The sequence below is a fragment of the Dromaius novaehollandiae genome, chromosome 24, assembly GCF_036370855.1.
Source record: "Dromaius novaehollandiae isolate bDroNov1 chromosome 24, bDroNov1.hap1, whole genome shotgun sequence".
Taxonomy (NCBI): domain Eukaryota; kingdom Metazoa; phylum Chordata; class Aves; order Casuariiformes; family Dromaiidae; genus Dromaius; species Dromaius novaehollandiae.
In genome coordinates, this window is record NC_088121.1 from 10,158,214 (window position 1) to 10,174,922 (window position 16,709).

General features: G+C 49.6%; 1 protein-coding gene across 1 annotated transcript; it reads left to right on the forward strand.

Annotated features, from left to right (window-relative positions):
* The first annotated feature begins 13,674 nt into the window (after positions 1-13,674).
* Positions 13,675-14,616, forward strand: LOC135323582 (olfactory receptor 6X1-like). The gene has a single exon (XM_064497181.1). It carries the CDS (start codon positions 13,675-13,677, stop codon positions 14,614-14,616), a length of 942 nt encoding a protein of 313 aa, XP_064353251.1.
* Positions 14,617-16,709: the final 2,093 nt, after the last annotated feature.

Below are 16,709 nucleotides of genomic sequence, written 5' to 3' on the forward strand. Positions count from 1 at the left end.
GCAGAGTGTGTATATGGAGGTGTCAAAATGCTCTGTGTATTCGGTGGGGATACCTGGGGATTGGCACCAGGAATGGAGTGAAGGGGATTTGGTCCAGTGACCCAGGGGGAATACTCTCTATTTACCATTTTGAGAGATGAATAGAGCACTCATACCAGCTGTATCTAAAAGAGAAGATCATTGTGAGGGATTCATCCCCCCCAACCTTGCCCGCTTGAACAGAGGTGTCTGTACTGAATCAATCACACCAGCTCCCACTCTGGCCAGGGAAAGAAACCCTGAAGTGAAGGCAGGGGCTGACTTGATCTTTCCTAGATGCCTCTGTCCCAAGGAGATGAACCCTGTCCTCACATTGGTTTACCATCTGCACTCTTTCTCCAGACACTGCAGTGGGAGGGGGAAGTGACTAGGTCTGATGCACAAATCCTGCAGCAGATTACATCCATTTGTTTTGTGGAAAGGCTGTTCAACATTTTAACACGCATTTTCTCCAGAAAATAGGCTTCAGTGGATAGTTTTATGATATATTTCTCTAGTTTTTAGATGCCTCCATCACACCGTGGGAGCATGGCGTAGAAATCTCTGGCATGTCGGTTGCTCTCAACGTGAGCAATTGTGCATCCAAAGAAGAAAAAGGGGCTCACCGTGACTGTGTGCAGAGTCAGGGCATCTGGTCTGTCCATGAGTCTCGCTCCTCACTGCCCTGTGCTTGCACCTCTCCCAACTAAAGGACAATCACACTCAAGAGTTACCCAGAGAAAGAAACTGCACTGAGGTGAGAGCAGAGGAGTTCAGTTTCCAAGTGAAGATTGCCAAATTCTCTCTGAGCCCACATATGGAGAGAGTGCTATGGAGAGCTCTTCAGAGCATGTGACGAGGTCTCTGACTCACACGGCCAGCACAAGCACTCTCAGCTATCTCAGATATGCTTTGGGAGAGCTGCAGTCTTTTGGAGGGCAGGTTGCAGCCTGGCAGGACACGCCACAAAGACAGTCAAGAGTGCTAGAAATGGGGTCTCCTTAAGGGAGAGTCAGCTCATTCCCCAACCAGATGAAATGCATTGCCTAGAAGGGGGACTGGAAGGGGACTTGGACATGTCACTGCCATGAAGACAACTCCATGCAGGACCTACAGGGTAAATGCCTTAACTGCAGCTGAACCCCCCTCCTTATTCCCAGAGAGCACAAGAGCAAGAACTAGACCAGCACAGAGAGGTGAAGAAACAAGAAGTAATACTGTGAGCCTCCTACCAAGGGAAAGCAAGGAGGGAGAGACAGACAGGCACGCAGGAAAGCCTTCACCTTACCCAGCTGTGCACACCACATCCCAGACAGTGACACTGCCGGACAGACGCTCTCAGCCCTTTGTCATGCTGTGGAAAATGGGCATTTTGCAGGAGAAATGCCCTTCTCCTCTGCTGGAGATCGGGCTGCTGAGGAAGGGGCTCATGGCCTGGACCCCCTGGCCTTGAGGGCAGAGGCTCTGCTGGGTGGGAGAGGAGACACAGGGGGCTTAGAGGAAAATGTCTGCATTGTAGGGAGCAACAGAGAACTTCCCAAATTCCGCCTCCCACAGAATTTCTGTTTTCAGTTGCCCCTCATTCTCTGGTTGCTCCACTACCTGCAGCTTTTCCTCCCAGGAGCTGTTTCTCTACCCCATGTCTTTTCCCTGCCAGTGCTCTGCAAACAGTAGGAAAATGAAAGCCTAGATCCAGGAAAGATCCTGATCTTTAAGGTGACCCTTGCCTTGACAGCCCCCTTGAAAAGGCCCCTCAGAAAAACACTGTGGGTGAGCTGGAACTGTGGGCAGCCCTGACCCACACAGCACCCTCTCAACAGGAGAATGAACCTGCCCTGATGCATGTCACTTCTTCCACCCAGAGCTTCTCCCCGCAGCGTTGTGGGAAGTTTCCCAGGCAGGCTGAGTGCTGACCCTTGCAGGCAGCAGAGTCACTGCCTTGGGCACACAGCACCCTCGGGCACAGGGACACTGCTCTGAATTACAGCCCACGCAGACCTGGTTGCACTCCCTGGCTTCACAACCCTGCACCGCCCCTGGGAAAAGGTGCCCATGGTGCCCTGTCCCTCTGATGGTGTGGCCGGGAATCCCTGCTCTAAAGCACCACAGATGCAATCAGTTGTGGAAGGTGCCAGCTTCAGAAGAACCCTCTGGGAACTACAGCAGCAGTGCCTGCAGCCAGAGACTTACTGTGTCAAGGGCGGTGAAGATTTCTCCCCACAGTGAGCTCTCAGCCATCCTCCCATTCCTGACCATCTTTAAGTTCTGAGTCGCTCCTCTCATCCCAGCACCTGCAGGCAGTGCCTTGAGTCTTGTTGCTCCATTAAGAGCAGCTGCTCCTGGACAGAGCTGTCTCTCTGCAGTGCCTGCCAGGTTGCCATGGGCTCCTGCAGTCCCAGGAGCCAGACCCAGCTCAGGAGCAGAGGCCCAGCTGAAAACGTGACTTTCTCTGTGCCCTCTGCACTCCTGAGATGTTCCTGGGGCTCCAGGACTGACAGTTCCTGAAAGGCAGCAGGGTCACCCCTGGGAAATGTCCGCCGAAGTAGACTAAAATAATCACCGATGGTCCCTCTCTAAACAGTGGAGAGAGTACAGCATTGCAGTTTGTCTCATCAGAAGATGGTTATCTAAGAGAGGTGGAAATATCCCATTCTAGAAGGCCCTGCTCCCATCTCATAAGTAGACAGGACACCTAGGCAGTAACAAAAAGGGAGTTCATTGACTCATGCTTCAGGGACTAATTTAGAGGTGTTAATCAACACATGTAATGACCATTGAGAAGTCCCTGGGATGGAGTGGGATTCAGTTCCCTCCTGAGCACTCTACAAAATCACAGGACGTGGGATTCCCCTTGCCCACATTTTGGTGTGCACAAAATGGGTGTCTGCATGGCAGCTCCTTGTCTAAGCTCCTGTTGTAACCAAAGGAGAGGGAGGGTGGGAGTCAGTTGTTCACATACAAACACCTTCCAACATTTGAGGTGCCGGAGATGGTCCAAGACATGTGCCCCTGTCTGCCTCCTCTAATGCAGTAACTGTGAGGCGCCCAGCCTTCTAGAGCGTCAGGAGGGTGAAGAATCTCCTTGGCCAGCTGAAATGACACTTGGTGCCTACTGCTGCAAGAGCTCCACTCTCTGTGAAGCCAAGACCTATGCAAATCCAGACATTACAAACAGCTCATGTAATTCAGAGCAGACACTTGATTTCATGCAATGACAATAAGCCTGCAGGGCCATGTCAGATGCAGAGGGTGTCCAGCACAACCACCATGTTTCTAGCAGGTACAGCATGGGACCTACAGGAAAAACACATCCTTTCAGAGTGGTTGCTGGACAAACTCCCCAGAGCATCTTGGGTTTCCTACCCATTCCCAAACAATGGATTCCAATCATTGCCTTTAGGAAAAGTCCATCCCGTTTACATCTGAGCATGCTGCCAAGATGGAAGGCACATCACACCAAGGTCTCCATGCACAGGCCTATGCTCTCAAACACCACTAGTTTCTCCTGTCCCTAAACCTTTTCTGATTCCCAATGATAGGAACAGGGACTGTACTAATGATGCTGCCACAGCATGGCTGGATCGCAGGCTGTTCAGGCCCAGGGACATTCTCAGTGGCACCTTGTCCTTCCTGGAGATACGGTCACCTGGAGTTACCTTCATTGCAGGCACCAAGGTGCTGCAGAGTCAGCTCAGGAACCAAACACCTCTCCTGGCACAGCTGCACGGCCCAGCTCTGTTTCTCTCTGGCCTTGGCTACTCCAGGGTTTGCTCTCTTAGTGGGTGCCTCACAGCATCATTACATTGCCAACTGCTCTCTACGCCAGCAGGTCTCTGCTCTCAAGTGTGACCTTTGCATACAGTGTCCTTGGCTCTTGGGAACAGATTTCACCATGGCAAGTCTGTACTCAGCCCTGGTGCCACAGCTGAGGTTCTGTAGCCCAAATATACACAAATACACAAAGCCTGGGTCCCAAACAAGAGGAAGTGGAGATGCACAAGCTGTAGGGAACGGCGATCGGAAGATCTCGCGATGGCACAGAAAGAGGAAGGAAGAGGAAGGATATGACGTAGAGATAGCAGTATGCTTGTGGGTATATAAGCGAATACATGCGTACAATAAACGCCATTTGTAGCATCCTCATATTGGTGTCAGTGCTCATTGGCCCGGAGGCAGGGGGAGCCTCCGTGCCGTCTCAGGCGAACGGGAGATTGTCGCATCAGAAGGCGACAAGTGGTGACCCCGACGTGATAGCTGAGACGGCGGACCGCAGGCGGTCGAGAGGATCCGGATCATGGACGCGGTACTTAAGGTTGTACGCGTGGGTGCCCGGGAATGGGTGCTCTCTATGAGAGCGGATGCAGTTACGAACTGCGTCAGGCGGCTCCTGAAAGATGGAGCGATAGTTAGACCAGGGGACATTTTTTCCCCTTCTAACTGGGAGAAGTGCACTCGAGCACTTGCTCAGAGAGCTATGGCCACTAAGAAGGCCGCAGAGCTTAAGACGTGGGGAGACATAACGATCATTTTAGAAAGGACTAGGGAGGAGCTTGAGACCTGGCAGGCTGCCCGCGCGGCGCTGCACATGTCCGCGGAAATGGCGACACAGACAGCAGCAAACGCAGAGGAGCAAACGGAGGCGGTAGAGGGAGAGACGATAGTAGGGGATGAAGTGAAAACGGAGAGTGTGGAAACAGACATAAAGGAGGAGGCGGTTTATCAAGAACCAGAGCGGGGAGAGGGGGAGGCAGAAACTCCAGAGGCTTACCCAATAACGCCCTCTTCTCCGCCACCGCCGCGGTATCCGTGGAAAGAGATGAGGGCGATGGAAGGGGGAGAACTAGGAGAACCAGGAGACCTTTGTGGAGACCGAGATATGAAAAAGCCAGTGGCGGGTAGAGGAAAAGAAAGCAAGGTGAAAGTGGAGGAGGCAGAAGAAAAGGAAAGACCGATTATAGTGGATGATCCCCGAGACTGGCTACCGGGGGCCATGATTCGGGTGCAGTGGGAGGACGAAAGAAGAGAAGAAGCAGGGGAAAGACCAGAAGCAGGGGAAAGACCGAGGGTGCCGCGCCCGGGGAAAGATGGCGCTGGCCGAGAGAGGAGTGGGCGTCGACCAGCATTGCGGAAGGAGGAGACTGAAGACTCAGGCACAGACTCTGACTCCTTAGAAGGAATAACAACGAAGATGCAGTAACTAGGGCGGAGTTCCCCGCCGCAGTCAGAGGCGGGAAGAAAAAAGGGGAGGAAAGTCACAAGAGATATGGAGCAGATGTTTATGCTGCTTACAGCTCTGGAAGAAGAAACAGCTAAACAAAGAGGGCTATTAGAGGCAACAGCTAAACAAAGAGGGCTATCAGAGGCAACAGCTAAACAAAGAGGGCTATCAGAGACAGCAGGTTCCACCCAAGCGGGAGGGGGAAAAGAAATTCCCCTAACAGACTGGAAACTGATAGCGACGGAATGTGCCCTGAGTGGCCTCAAGTTTCGTGCGCCAATAGGGGCCTTCCCAGTACGAGTTGCCCCGGGAGGGGGGGCAGTGGAATGGATGCCCCTCGACCCAAAGACGGTACAACAGCTATTGAAAGCAGTGCAAGAACAGGGCCTGCGACACCCGGTGACACAGACGTTGCTGGACGCGGCGCACGCGGGAGGCCTAATACCGTGGGATTGTCGCGCCCTCGCGCGACTGGTTTTATCGCCCACAATGGTCCTTATGTGGAAAGAAGCGTGGACCTCGCGCCTGCAGCAGGCGTTGATGGCCGCGCAGGCAGACCCGCAGAACCCACTGGGCCAATCCACCCTAACGCGGTTAAGAGGAAATGATGCGGCCATGGCTACACCCCAGCAGCAGGCAGCGGGCCTGAGACCTCGGGAGATACTGGCGGCAACAGAAGCATCTCGAAAGGCCTTTGATGATATTGGGCCACTGGTGCAGCAGGCAGACCCATGGACGACTGTGAAGCAGAGAGTGGGAGAGCCGTTTGACAAGTTTTGTGACAGGCTACAGGCAGCAGTAGAACTTGCATCTTTACCAGATGCTGCAAAAGGAGCGGTGATGTTGGAATGTATCAAACAACAGGGCAACGAGTTGACAAAAGAAATCCTAAGAACAGCGCCTAAGGGAGCAAATCTAGGGCAGACGATCAAGTACGTATTAGAACACCGGGACAAGACCACAGCCCTACAGATTGCTGCAGCAGTTATGGCAATGCCGGAGGTTAGAGCTAGAGGAGGTCCAAAAGGAGGCCCATGCTTTGGCTGCGGGCGAATGGGCCATTTGAGAGCACAGTGCACGAATAAGGGAAGTTACGCGCGCCCAACAGGGGGTATGGGGAGCCTTACATGCTGGGCCTGTGGAAAACCAGGACACACAGCACGAGATTGTCGGCGGTCGGGAAACGAGAAGCGGGGAGGGCAACTAGGGGGCCACCCCTCCCCGGTGAGCCGGCCTCAAGTAGCCCCCGTCAACAACAACACACCGCTGATGGACAGCTCCAGCGACCAAACTCCGAAGGGAAACCCCGCGTGGCCCTGGTCTTAGGGTGTGAGAAGAGACCCCGAGTGAAAGCGCATCTGATAGGCCCACCAGGGGCGGGTCCTCCTAGCATCCCCTTAATAATGATGCTAGATACGGGGGCAGATGTTACATGTGTGCCCTCGTGGTTGTGGCCATCCAGTTGGCCAGCAAAAGTGGCAAGCTCGTTAGATGGAGTGGGAGGCAGGGCGGAGGCTATGATTTCTGAAACCGATATCACAATTGTATTGGAGCACCCGGATAGGCCTGCTCAGATCATCCGTGTGCGGCCGTACATAACTGCCATAGGGGAACCATTGTTAGGGCGAGATGCCTTATTGCAAAGCGGCTTTCACCTGACAAATTTAGGGTAAGGGCCACTGCCTACCTCCTCGGGGCTCATTTCGCTGTCCCGCTGACATGGTGCTCCAATGAGCCTGTGTGGGTAGAGCAGTGGCCATTGACAGGGGACAAATTGGCGGCTGCCCGACAAATAGTAAGTAGAGAACTAGAGCAGGGACACCTAGAGGAAAGCCACAGTCCCTGGAACACTCCTATATTTGTGATACACAAAAAGGACAAGTCTAAATTTCGATTACTGCACGACCTACGAGCGGTAAATCAGCAGATGGAAGCGATGGGTGCCCTCCAGCCGGGGTTGCCACTACCATCAGCAATACCAAAGAATTGGCCAGTGGTGGTGATGGATATCCAAGATTGCTTTTTCTCTATACCATTAGCCCCTCAGGACAAAGCTCGATTTGCCTTCACACTGCCCTCAGAGAATCTGCAGGAGCCAGCAGCGCGATATCAATGGACAGTCCTCCCGCAGGGCATGAAGAATTCACCTATGATTTGTCAGGCGGCAGTGGCTAAGGTATTGCAGCCGGTAAGAGCGCAGCTCCCGCGCGCGCTTATCATCCATTACATGGACGACCTCCTAATAGCCGCAGAGACCCAGCAAGAAACCGATCAGGCAGAACAGGCAGTAATTAACTGCCTAAATGAAGCGGGATTGTACGTCCAGAAAGCGAAGACGCAAAGGGGAGAATCTGTCGACTATCTGGGAACCACCATCCTCCCCAGAGCTGTGGTCCCACAGCCGATAAAGCTCAATAGAGAGATACGGACGTTGCATGATGTACAGCAATTGGTTGGAGCTCTCCAATGGCTGCGAGGGCTGATAGGTATTCCCAAGGAGTGGATGGAGCCACTGTTCGAGTTGCTCAAGGGCCGCAAACCATGGGAACCGAGGCAGATGACGCCGAACGCGTTAGAAGCCCTCCGAAAAATAGAAGATCTCATGGCAAGGGGCGGAGTAACGAGATACGACCCGGCCAGACCAATCAATCTGTACGTGGCAGTTACAAGAACAGGAGCCATAGGCGTTCTAGGACAAGGGGCGCCGGAGCGTCCGGAAGTCGTATGGTGGATAGTGTCGAACCAAATAAGTACGGCATACGTCACAATCGTAACAGCGTTGGCACAGATGATACAGAAGGGACGGACCGCCGCCATTCGGCACTTCGCGAAGGAGCCTGAGTCCATTTACCTACCGGTAAAAAGGAGTCAATGGGACAGCGTGGTCCAGAAACAAGATAGCATAGCAATAGCTTTAGAAGGATTCCCGGGAACAATCAGATTATCGCCTGTGCTGGAGATGTATACACACCTCTCCGTCCTTCGGCCCCATCTGAAAGCCCGAGTGCTACAGCGACCTGCACCAGGGCGCACAGTATTCACTGACGCGTCATCGGTGACCAGGGCAGCGGTCGTTGTGTGGCAAGATCAAAAGGCCCAATGGCACCGAGTGAAGATCAGCGAGCCGGACAGTAGCGTACAGCATCTAGAGGCCCGAGCTGTGGCGCAGGCATTGCAAATGTGGCCAGAAGAGCATTTGAATGTAGTGACAGACTCCATGTTCGTCTTTAAATTGTTACACAACATGTCGTATCCCGGATGGGCTGGGTCGCCCATTGCGCTAATGCTAGAAGAAGCCCTACAACAGCGGCGGGCCACTGCCTCCGTTATTCATGTTCGGAGTCATGAGGCAATCCAAGGAGTGTACCAAGAAGGCAACAATAAAGCCGATCAAGCGGCCAAAGGTGTGTGGACAGTCGCAGAAGCAAGGCAGGTGCACGACCTTCTCCATGTTGGTGCAAAAGCACTGGCAAAAAGCTGCAACATCCCCCTCACCACGGCTCGTGAAGTGGTTGTGGCTTGCCCGTATTGCCAAAAACCCCCCCTGTGGGGCGCCGGCATCAACCCCAGGGGGCTGAAAGGAAACCAAATATGGCAAACGGACTTCACAATGTGCCAGCGACTTCGACCACGGCCCTGGCTGGCTGTCACAGTGGACACACACAGCGGTATCATCGTGGCGACCCAACATAAACGAGTCACAGCGCGGGCGGCACAGTTGCATTGGCACACGGCAATGGCCTGGCTGGGTGCCCCAGAAACCATTAAAACAGACAACGGCACGTGTTTCACAGCGCAAAGCACGAAAGAATGGGCCGTACGGTGGGGAATTAAGCTAGTGCACGGGATTGCCTATAATAGCACAGGTCAGGCCATCGTCGAGCGAGCAAACCGCACTTTAAAGCAAAGGATCGAGATTCTTGGGGAGGGGGAAGGATATACACAAAGGATCCCCGCGCACAAACAATCAGAAATAATTATGCGGGCCTTATTCGGTCTGAACCAGTTCACCAGGGGGGAGGAGAACAAGACGCCAGCGGAAAAGCATTGGGCGGTCCGAGCGATGCACGAGGGACCAGACGTAAAGGTCCGAATCCCGGAAAAAGGGGAATGGGAAGAGGGGTGGCAGCTGGTAACCCAAGGACGAGGGTATGCAGCGGTCAGGCAGGGGGAAGTGGTAAGATGGGTCCCTGCGAAGTGGGTGCGCCCAGACCTCAGGGCAAGGACAAGACAGGAAGCAGAGAGTCAGGTGAATTAATGAATGTCTGAGCTTTATTGCAGGGGAGGACCACCCTGAATGGCCGATGATCCCTCCTAGCAGCAAAGACAACAGACAGGAGAAGAAGAACAGAAGAGAAAAGGCACGTGAAACCACAAGAACGCGTAACCAGAAAACCCGAGAAGATGGCAGGGGGAGCAACCCAAGTAGCTCTCCTCGTAGCGATGCTGGGACTGGGACTCCAAGGGGTGAAAGGCGAACCAATGTTAGCGAAATGGGGTAGTAACAATCTATGGCTCACCTGGGCAAACCGGACAGGAAATAAGCAATTTTGCCTGACGCTGGCGGGTGCGGGGCAGCCTTTTAAGACATGCTTAATAGGGGTCCCATTGAATTTGACCGTAGACCTACCAAAGCTGAGAGAGCATTGCACAAACACAAGCAATATTAGTAACTGTTTGAACACGCTGAATGCATCATTGCCCTGGGACCTGCAAGAGCTTGACCTTCTGGGTTCAGTAGTGGTAATTGGCTTGGGCTAGGACCATGGGCCAGGCAGTTACTAATAGAAGGGTAGCGCCTGCTGCTGATGCTCGTGCTAGTCATATTAGCATGTAGACTAGTGTTTAGATGCTTGGTAAGACAACTGCTAGAAAAGGGGTGGTCCTGCCCATACCCACATTATGAACGCTTAACCCGTGACACGGCAATTTAAAGCAAATAGCATAGCCAAAGCATGGGGAGGGGGAGATGTAGGGAACGGCGATCGGAAGATCTCGCGATGGCACGGAAAGAGGAAGGATATGACGTAGAGATAGCAGTATGCTTGTAGGTATATAAGCGAATGCATACGTACAATAAACGCCATTTGTAGCATCCTCATATTGGTGTCAGTGCTTATTGGCCCGGAGGCAGGAGGAGCCTCCGTGCCGTCTCAGACGGACGGGAGATTGTCGCATTTAAAGGCGGCACACAATATTCTTGCATTCAAGTCAGAATGTTACAGTCTGGATGGGCAGACAACCAGATGAGTAAAAAACTGGTTGGCTGGTCAGTCTTCAAGTTTTGTGGTTAATGTATCATATGCTACCTGCCACTCCATTACAAATGGAGTACTACAGCCATTTCTCCTGGGTCCTGTCCTATTTAACCTCTTTATCAATGACCTGGATGGAGGAGGTGCTGGTGTTCCTGCTTATAAAGTTTGCAGATGACACCAAACTGGAGGGGGACCAACGAACACACTCAATTGCAGGGCTACCATGCAGAGAAGTGCAGACAAGCTGGAGGAACGGGCCAGCAGAAACCGAATGAAATCCAACATGGAGAAATGCAAAGTCCTCTAACTTAGAAGGAAGAGCCCCTGGCAGCAATACAGGTTGGGGGCTGGCTGGCTGGGAAGCAGCTCTGCAGAAAAGACCCTGGGGATCTTGGAGGACAGCGAGCTGAGCCTTAGCCAGCAATGTGCCTTGGCAGCAAAGAAGGCCAACAGCATCCTGGGCTGCATGAAAAAGAGCACAGCCCATAGGTTGAGAGAAGTGCTTGTCCCCCTCTACTTGGCACTCCTTAGACCACATCTGGAATACTGCATCCAGTTTTAGCAGTGTCCCAACCCCCAATACAAGAAAATTGGCGGGAGTTCAGCAGAGGGCCACCAAGATGTCTGGGGTGCTTGAGCACTTGCCCTGCCTGTTATGGTAGGCTGAGGGAATGGGGCTTGTTCAACAGAGAGAAGAGAAGGCTTTGGAGAGATTTAATAGCAGCTTTCCAATACAAAAAGGTTATGAAGATAATGGAGCCAGGCTCTTCACCATGATGCATGATGGGACCATGAGAGACAATAGGAAAAGCTGGAACAGGAGAGATTCAGACTAGAGATAAGGAAAAAGTTTTTCACCATGAGGATGGTCAGGCTTTGGAAGAGGTTGCCCAGAAAGGTTGTGCAGTTTCCGTCTTTGGAGAGTGTCAAGGCCTGACTAGATAAAGACCTGGGAAAGTTGGTTTGACGCCATAGTTGTCCCTACTCTGAGTGAGAGTTTGGACAAGAAGCCTCCTGAGTCCTTTCCAGACTGAATTATCCTATAGACCCTTTGTGATCCACACGTCCTCCCAGGGCTGATGTGAGAACCTAGGCATCTGAGCACACAGCCCCCCTTTGCTTTATTCACTGGGTCCCACTTCTTACCCTCATGGCCAAGGAAAAAGCTTAGAGTGTCATGTGCAGGGTTGGCTGGGAGGCAGGCAGCCATTATAGAGCCCCTCCCTGGAGGAAAACTCTACGGTGGGAAGGACTTTTGCCTTCGTATCTCCTGCAGGGCCCCAGCTGACCTTTGGGTCCAGCTCAACCCTCGCCACACCTTGCCATCTGCAGGCCCACTTTCTTAGGCCTTTTCCCTGCTTCTGCTGTGTGAGAAGTCAGGAATTTAAAAGGTGGAGGAACGATGAAGGAGTACCTTGTGCCTCCAGCATTAGAAGCTGGTAATGCCTCCGTCTTTCCAAACTGCCTCCTTCTTTCCAAACTGCAGCAATAATCCCAGCCAGAACTCAAACCCCAGCTTGAACTGTGACCATAATCAGGAACACAACCAGATCTGTAAAGTGGGTTTGGGCTTCTCCTTGTGAAGCTCTACAGGACTTTCATCTTTGCCACTAATTAGCAAACACTGTGATTCTCAGTGTTTACTTATCAAAGAGACATACTCCTTAAAGTTCTGCTGATCCTTTATACCCCTCAGGAAATCTTTTTTCCCAAAAGGTTTTCTGTAGGTTGGGTTGAAATAACTACTGCTTCGCAGCTGATGCTTTTCAGACTTGAAGAGGCTTTCTCACAGGGCTGTGAAGGTGTAATAGAGCTTCTTGGATATTTTTCTTTGTTCTGGAGCACAGAGTTTCCTGGAGAACCAGAGGTTTGATTGGAGGTTTTTCTATAAGCGCTGTTCTGAAATATATATGTCCCTTCCTCCTATACTTGTTATCTGGCATAAGGTTTTTTAGGAATGATGGTTTGTTGTCAAGTGCAAGTGCATTCCTTCTGCTTTTTTCATTGTTATTAGTCACAGAGCTACTGGTAATTTATGGAAATAATCTGGGCCCTAAAGAAACAAAGGTATGTGATAATCATGCTGTAAGTGTTTTGAGAAAGAATTTTTTTCCCCAGAAAAATCAGTTATCCAAGAAATTTGGCCTGTTTGTATGTGTGAAATTAGTTTGCCTGGGGAGGGAAAGAAGAGCAGATAAAGAGATACACTGAGTTGAGTATTGGAAAGGGACACCTGTCCCCAAGCTGGGTGAGACAGAAGATTGAGTGACTTAAAGAAGGTACTTAGATATGGAAGAGCGTAGTTTCTAGTCACAGTGTGACTCTTTTTCTTTCTTTTTTTTTTTTCTGAAGGTATATAAAACAGGACAGACCCAACATTTTGATCGTCTGTCAATTATAGGAAAACTTAAATGGGTGAGCAGTGAGCAGATCTTATATGTGAGTTATATGTTCTCTTTGTTTCATTTAGAACTGCTTGACCGCAGCTGTGGGGATGAAAAAGCTCAAGGTAACAAAGCATAGGTGATGTTGAATTTCAAAAAGTAATGACTGAATTTATTTTCTGTACAATCTATCATCTTAGCATAGAAGTATTCCTTGTAGAAAGAGTAAACTCTCTAGAAAATAAGCTATCTGCAAAGCAGGCTTATGTTAGCCGTGTGTCTGTAAAGAGTGAGATTCATTTGATCTATATTTAACCATTTCTGCAGCGTCTGTTCCCCCCTTGTTATCCAGTTGCCCTTTGCAGACTGTGGAGAGAAAGACACCTCTGTTAATGAATTAATTACTTTCTGGAGGTACAGCCCTGGGCTGGAGAGTAGGAGCCTGCATTATTTCTCTCTCTAGGCACACACCTCTTGGAGGACAGAACTTACACTGATGGCTCCTATCCTTAAAGTGTGACAGGTACAGGAAATACTGCCTTACGTGTCATTTGCTGCTTATAATTTCCTTAGACATGTGGATGGTCTGCCAGTGTTGAAGCTATGAATTTCTCAGTGTTGAAGATATGAAAATATGAAGCTATGTTAAAAAAGTAACTGGAAAGTGATTCTAAAGATTTCAAAGCTTTGGAGTGATTAAAATAAATGTTAAAAACAAAACTGATACAATCTTGCATAGATATATGTAAACAAATAGATAGCTATGTTGCAGAACTATCCAGAGTGGAAGCAAAGGATGGAAAACCAAACTTCTGTGACTGAATTTATTCTTCTTGGTTTCCCCAGCATTCAGAAGGTTCATGTTTTGCTCTTTGTGGGTGTCTTGGTCATCTACCTTTTGACTGTCACTGGGAACATCATCATCATTGCCATAGTGCTAACTGACTGCACTCTCCACAGGCCCATGTATTTCTTCCTCGGAAACCTCTCATCCTTAGGAATCCTCTACGTCTCAGCTACAATCCCCAGACTCTTGGCCAATCTCTTGGATGCCAAGAAGTCTATCAGCATAGCTGGCTGCAAAGCTCAAGCCTTCTCCCATTTTTTCCTAGGTGCCACTGAGTTTTTCCTCCTCACAGCCATGTCCTTTGACCGCTACCTAGCCATATGCAGCCCTCTCCATTATACCACCATCATGAGTGGCAGACTGTGCGCTCAGCTGTCTTTTGCCTCTTGGGCTGGTGGTTTCCTGACTGTCTTTGTGCAAAGCTTTCTGGTGTTCCAACTGACATTCTGTGGCCCCAATGTCATCAACCACTTCTACTGTGATGTGGAGCCACTGTTGCAGTTGGCTTGCACTGATACTCGCTATATTAAAAGGATCATCTTCACAGTCACTGCCGTAGTTCTGTTCAGCACTTCCATTCTGACCACTGTCTCCTACTCCTTCATCATTTTCACCATACTGAGGATCCCGTCTGCTTCAGGGAGACAGAAGGCTTTTTCCACTTGCATTGCCCATCTGTCGGTACTTCTCTTGCTTTATGGAGCAGTCATATTTATTTATGCCAGGCCAAGCGGGCATGCCTCGCTAGGTATGAACAAAGCGGTGTCCCTTCTGAACACCCTTGTGACACCACTGCTCAACCCTTTCATTTATACCTTGAGGAACAAGGAGGTAAAGACTGCCCTAAAAAAGGCACTCATCAGAAATAAAATGCTTGAGGTAAAAAAGTGAGGGCAAAAATACTGACTTTTCTTAATACTCTGGCAGGAAACTGATCTCTCAAACCATTGCTGGGAAGCACTTCTAACAGTAAATAGTGAGTAGAAAGAAGCAATTGCTATTAAGGAGGCAGAATTACTGCTTTCTGACTATGTGACAGTGTTTGAATTGCTTGTTAAGTTGCTTGTTTTTCTGCCATGCTATTTGGAGATTGCGCTTTTTGAAAAGTCTTTTGCAGCGTTCCAGTATTTTCATTATACATCAGTGCAAAAGTGAAAACTAAAAGAGCTACCTAGCATGTAGTCTGTCTGAGTTTATTTTTTTTTGCTCTGTAAAACACAGATGACTTACAATTCCTGTAGTTGTTCTGAAGTTTGCAGTTTGGTGGTTTAGTCTGTATATATGTTGTATCTTCACTGATGTCAAAGGATTAAAATTAATAGAGACCAGTTTGCATTATCCTAATTTTTATTTTTGTTCTGTATCATTTTTGATTGGTGTATTATATTTACTTTCAATGATTACTTCCAAAGTGATGATCCTAATGTCTAGCATTGGTTCTCTCATCACCTAGACTGCTCTCCCGTGTAATTTAAGACAATATGTTTTTTGTAAATTAGTGAATGCTTGAGTTCAACAAACATTCAAGGTTAGAATGATCTCAGCTAAAAGGTAGCTATCTACATTTTAGGTAGTCATCTTATTCCCTTTTTCTTGACAGACATTCAAATGAAATACTCAGCTGGTACTCAGTGGTAAGAAAAAAAAATCTTAGAGAAGTATTTTTAGGAAGGGATTTCTCCTTCAGCTCCCAAGTAACTCTGAATTACCTTTTGAAGCAAAAACAGAAAAACCACCACAAGTTAAGGCTAGGGATTTTATACCTCCACAAGACACTTCATACCTTCCTCTTCTTGGAAGCCTCCCTACCAAGGAGCAGCAGTCATGAAGAGTCACTCAAAGTGTCAGCCTGGAAATTTTCTGTGTATTTACAGGCCTTTGTTTTCATGCAGAAATGTGCAAACCAGTGCTGGAAAACCAAACTGAATTTATCCTGAGGGGTTTTCCCTGCATTCTGAGGGTGGAGGTTGTCTTCTTTGTGGGGACTCTGGTGATGCCCATCCTGGCGCTCAGTGGGAACACCATAATCATAGCTGCTGTTGTATCCCAAACCTTGCTCCACGTGCCCATGCATTTCTTACTTTGGAATCTCTCATTCTTGGGAGTTTGGTACATGTCAGCCACAATTCCCAAACTGTTAGCCCACTGTTTCACCGTGACAAAATCCATCATCATTAGTAACTGCAAAATTCAAGCCTGTTTATTTTTACTCCTGGGAGCCCCTGAAGCTTGCCCCCTGACAGCTCTCTCCTTTGGCTGGTGCACAGCTACATGCGATCCCCTCCACCACACTGCCACTGTGATCAGTGGAGTCTGTGTCCAGCTACCACGTGATCCCTGACTGGGTGGCTTTGTACCGTGTACAAACTACTTTGGCGTTTTGCCTGTCCCTCTGTGCCCCTTCTGTCATCAAACATTTCTGCTGTGATGTTGCGCCATTGCTTAGCCTGGCCTGGAAAGACAAAGCTGCTGTCAAATAGCTCGTCTTTCTTGTTGCCTTTATGCCCTCTTCGCTTCCCTGCAGATTCTCATGTCCTACATCTACCTTGTGAACATTTCCTCAGCACATGGGAGGCAGAAAGCTTATCCCACCTGATTTTTGTGACTCTGTTGTACAGGGATGACATTCATGTATGTGAAGCCAACAGTAAGAATGGTTGCACTGTTCATTGTGTTGATCACACAATTGCTGAGCCTGTTCATATACATCTTCAGAAAAAAGGAGATGAGGGATGCTCTGAGAAGGCAGTGGCCAGGAGGAATGTGTTGAGGGGTAAAAATGGTGAATGGAAAGGAAGGTGTGGTAAGAACCAGCACCTGCAGCGAGCATAAGGGATTCTTTCCACTGGAACAGCAATAAACATCATTTAATCTAGTGAACTCTGGGTCACTAAGGACTGAGGAAACTAAGTGAACCAAGGAAAAGTTTCTTCCCTTCTGACTACTTTCTTGAGTGGACCCAATAATGGCTGTTGCTAGGACAC

What these genes read in the sequence shown, in the direction of transcription:
- LOC135323582 (XM_064497181.1), top strand. Translation starts at nt 13,675, where the DNA reads ATGGAAAACCAAACTTCTGTGACTGAATTTATTCTTCTTGGTTTCCCC.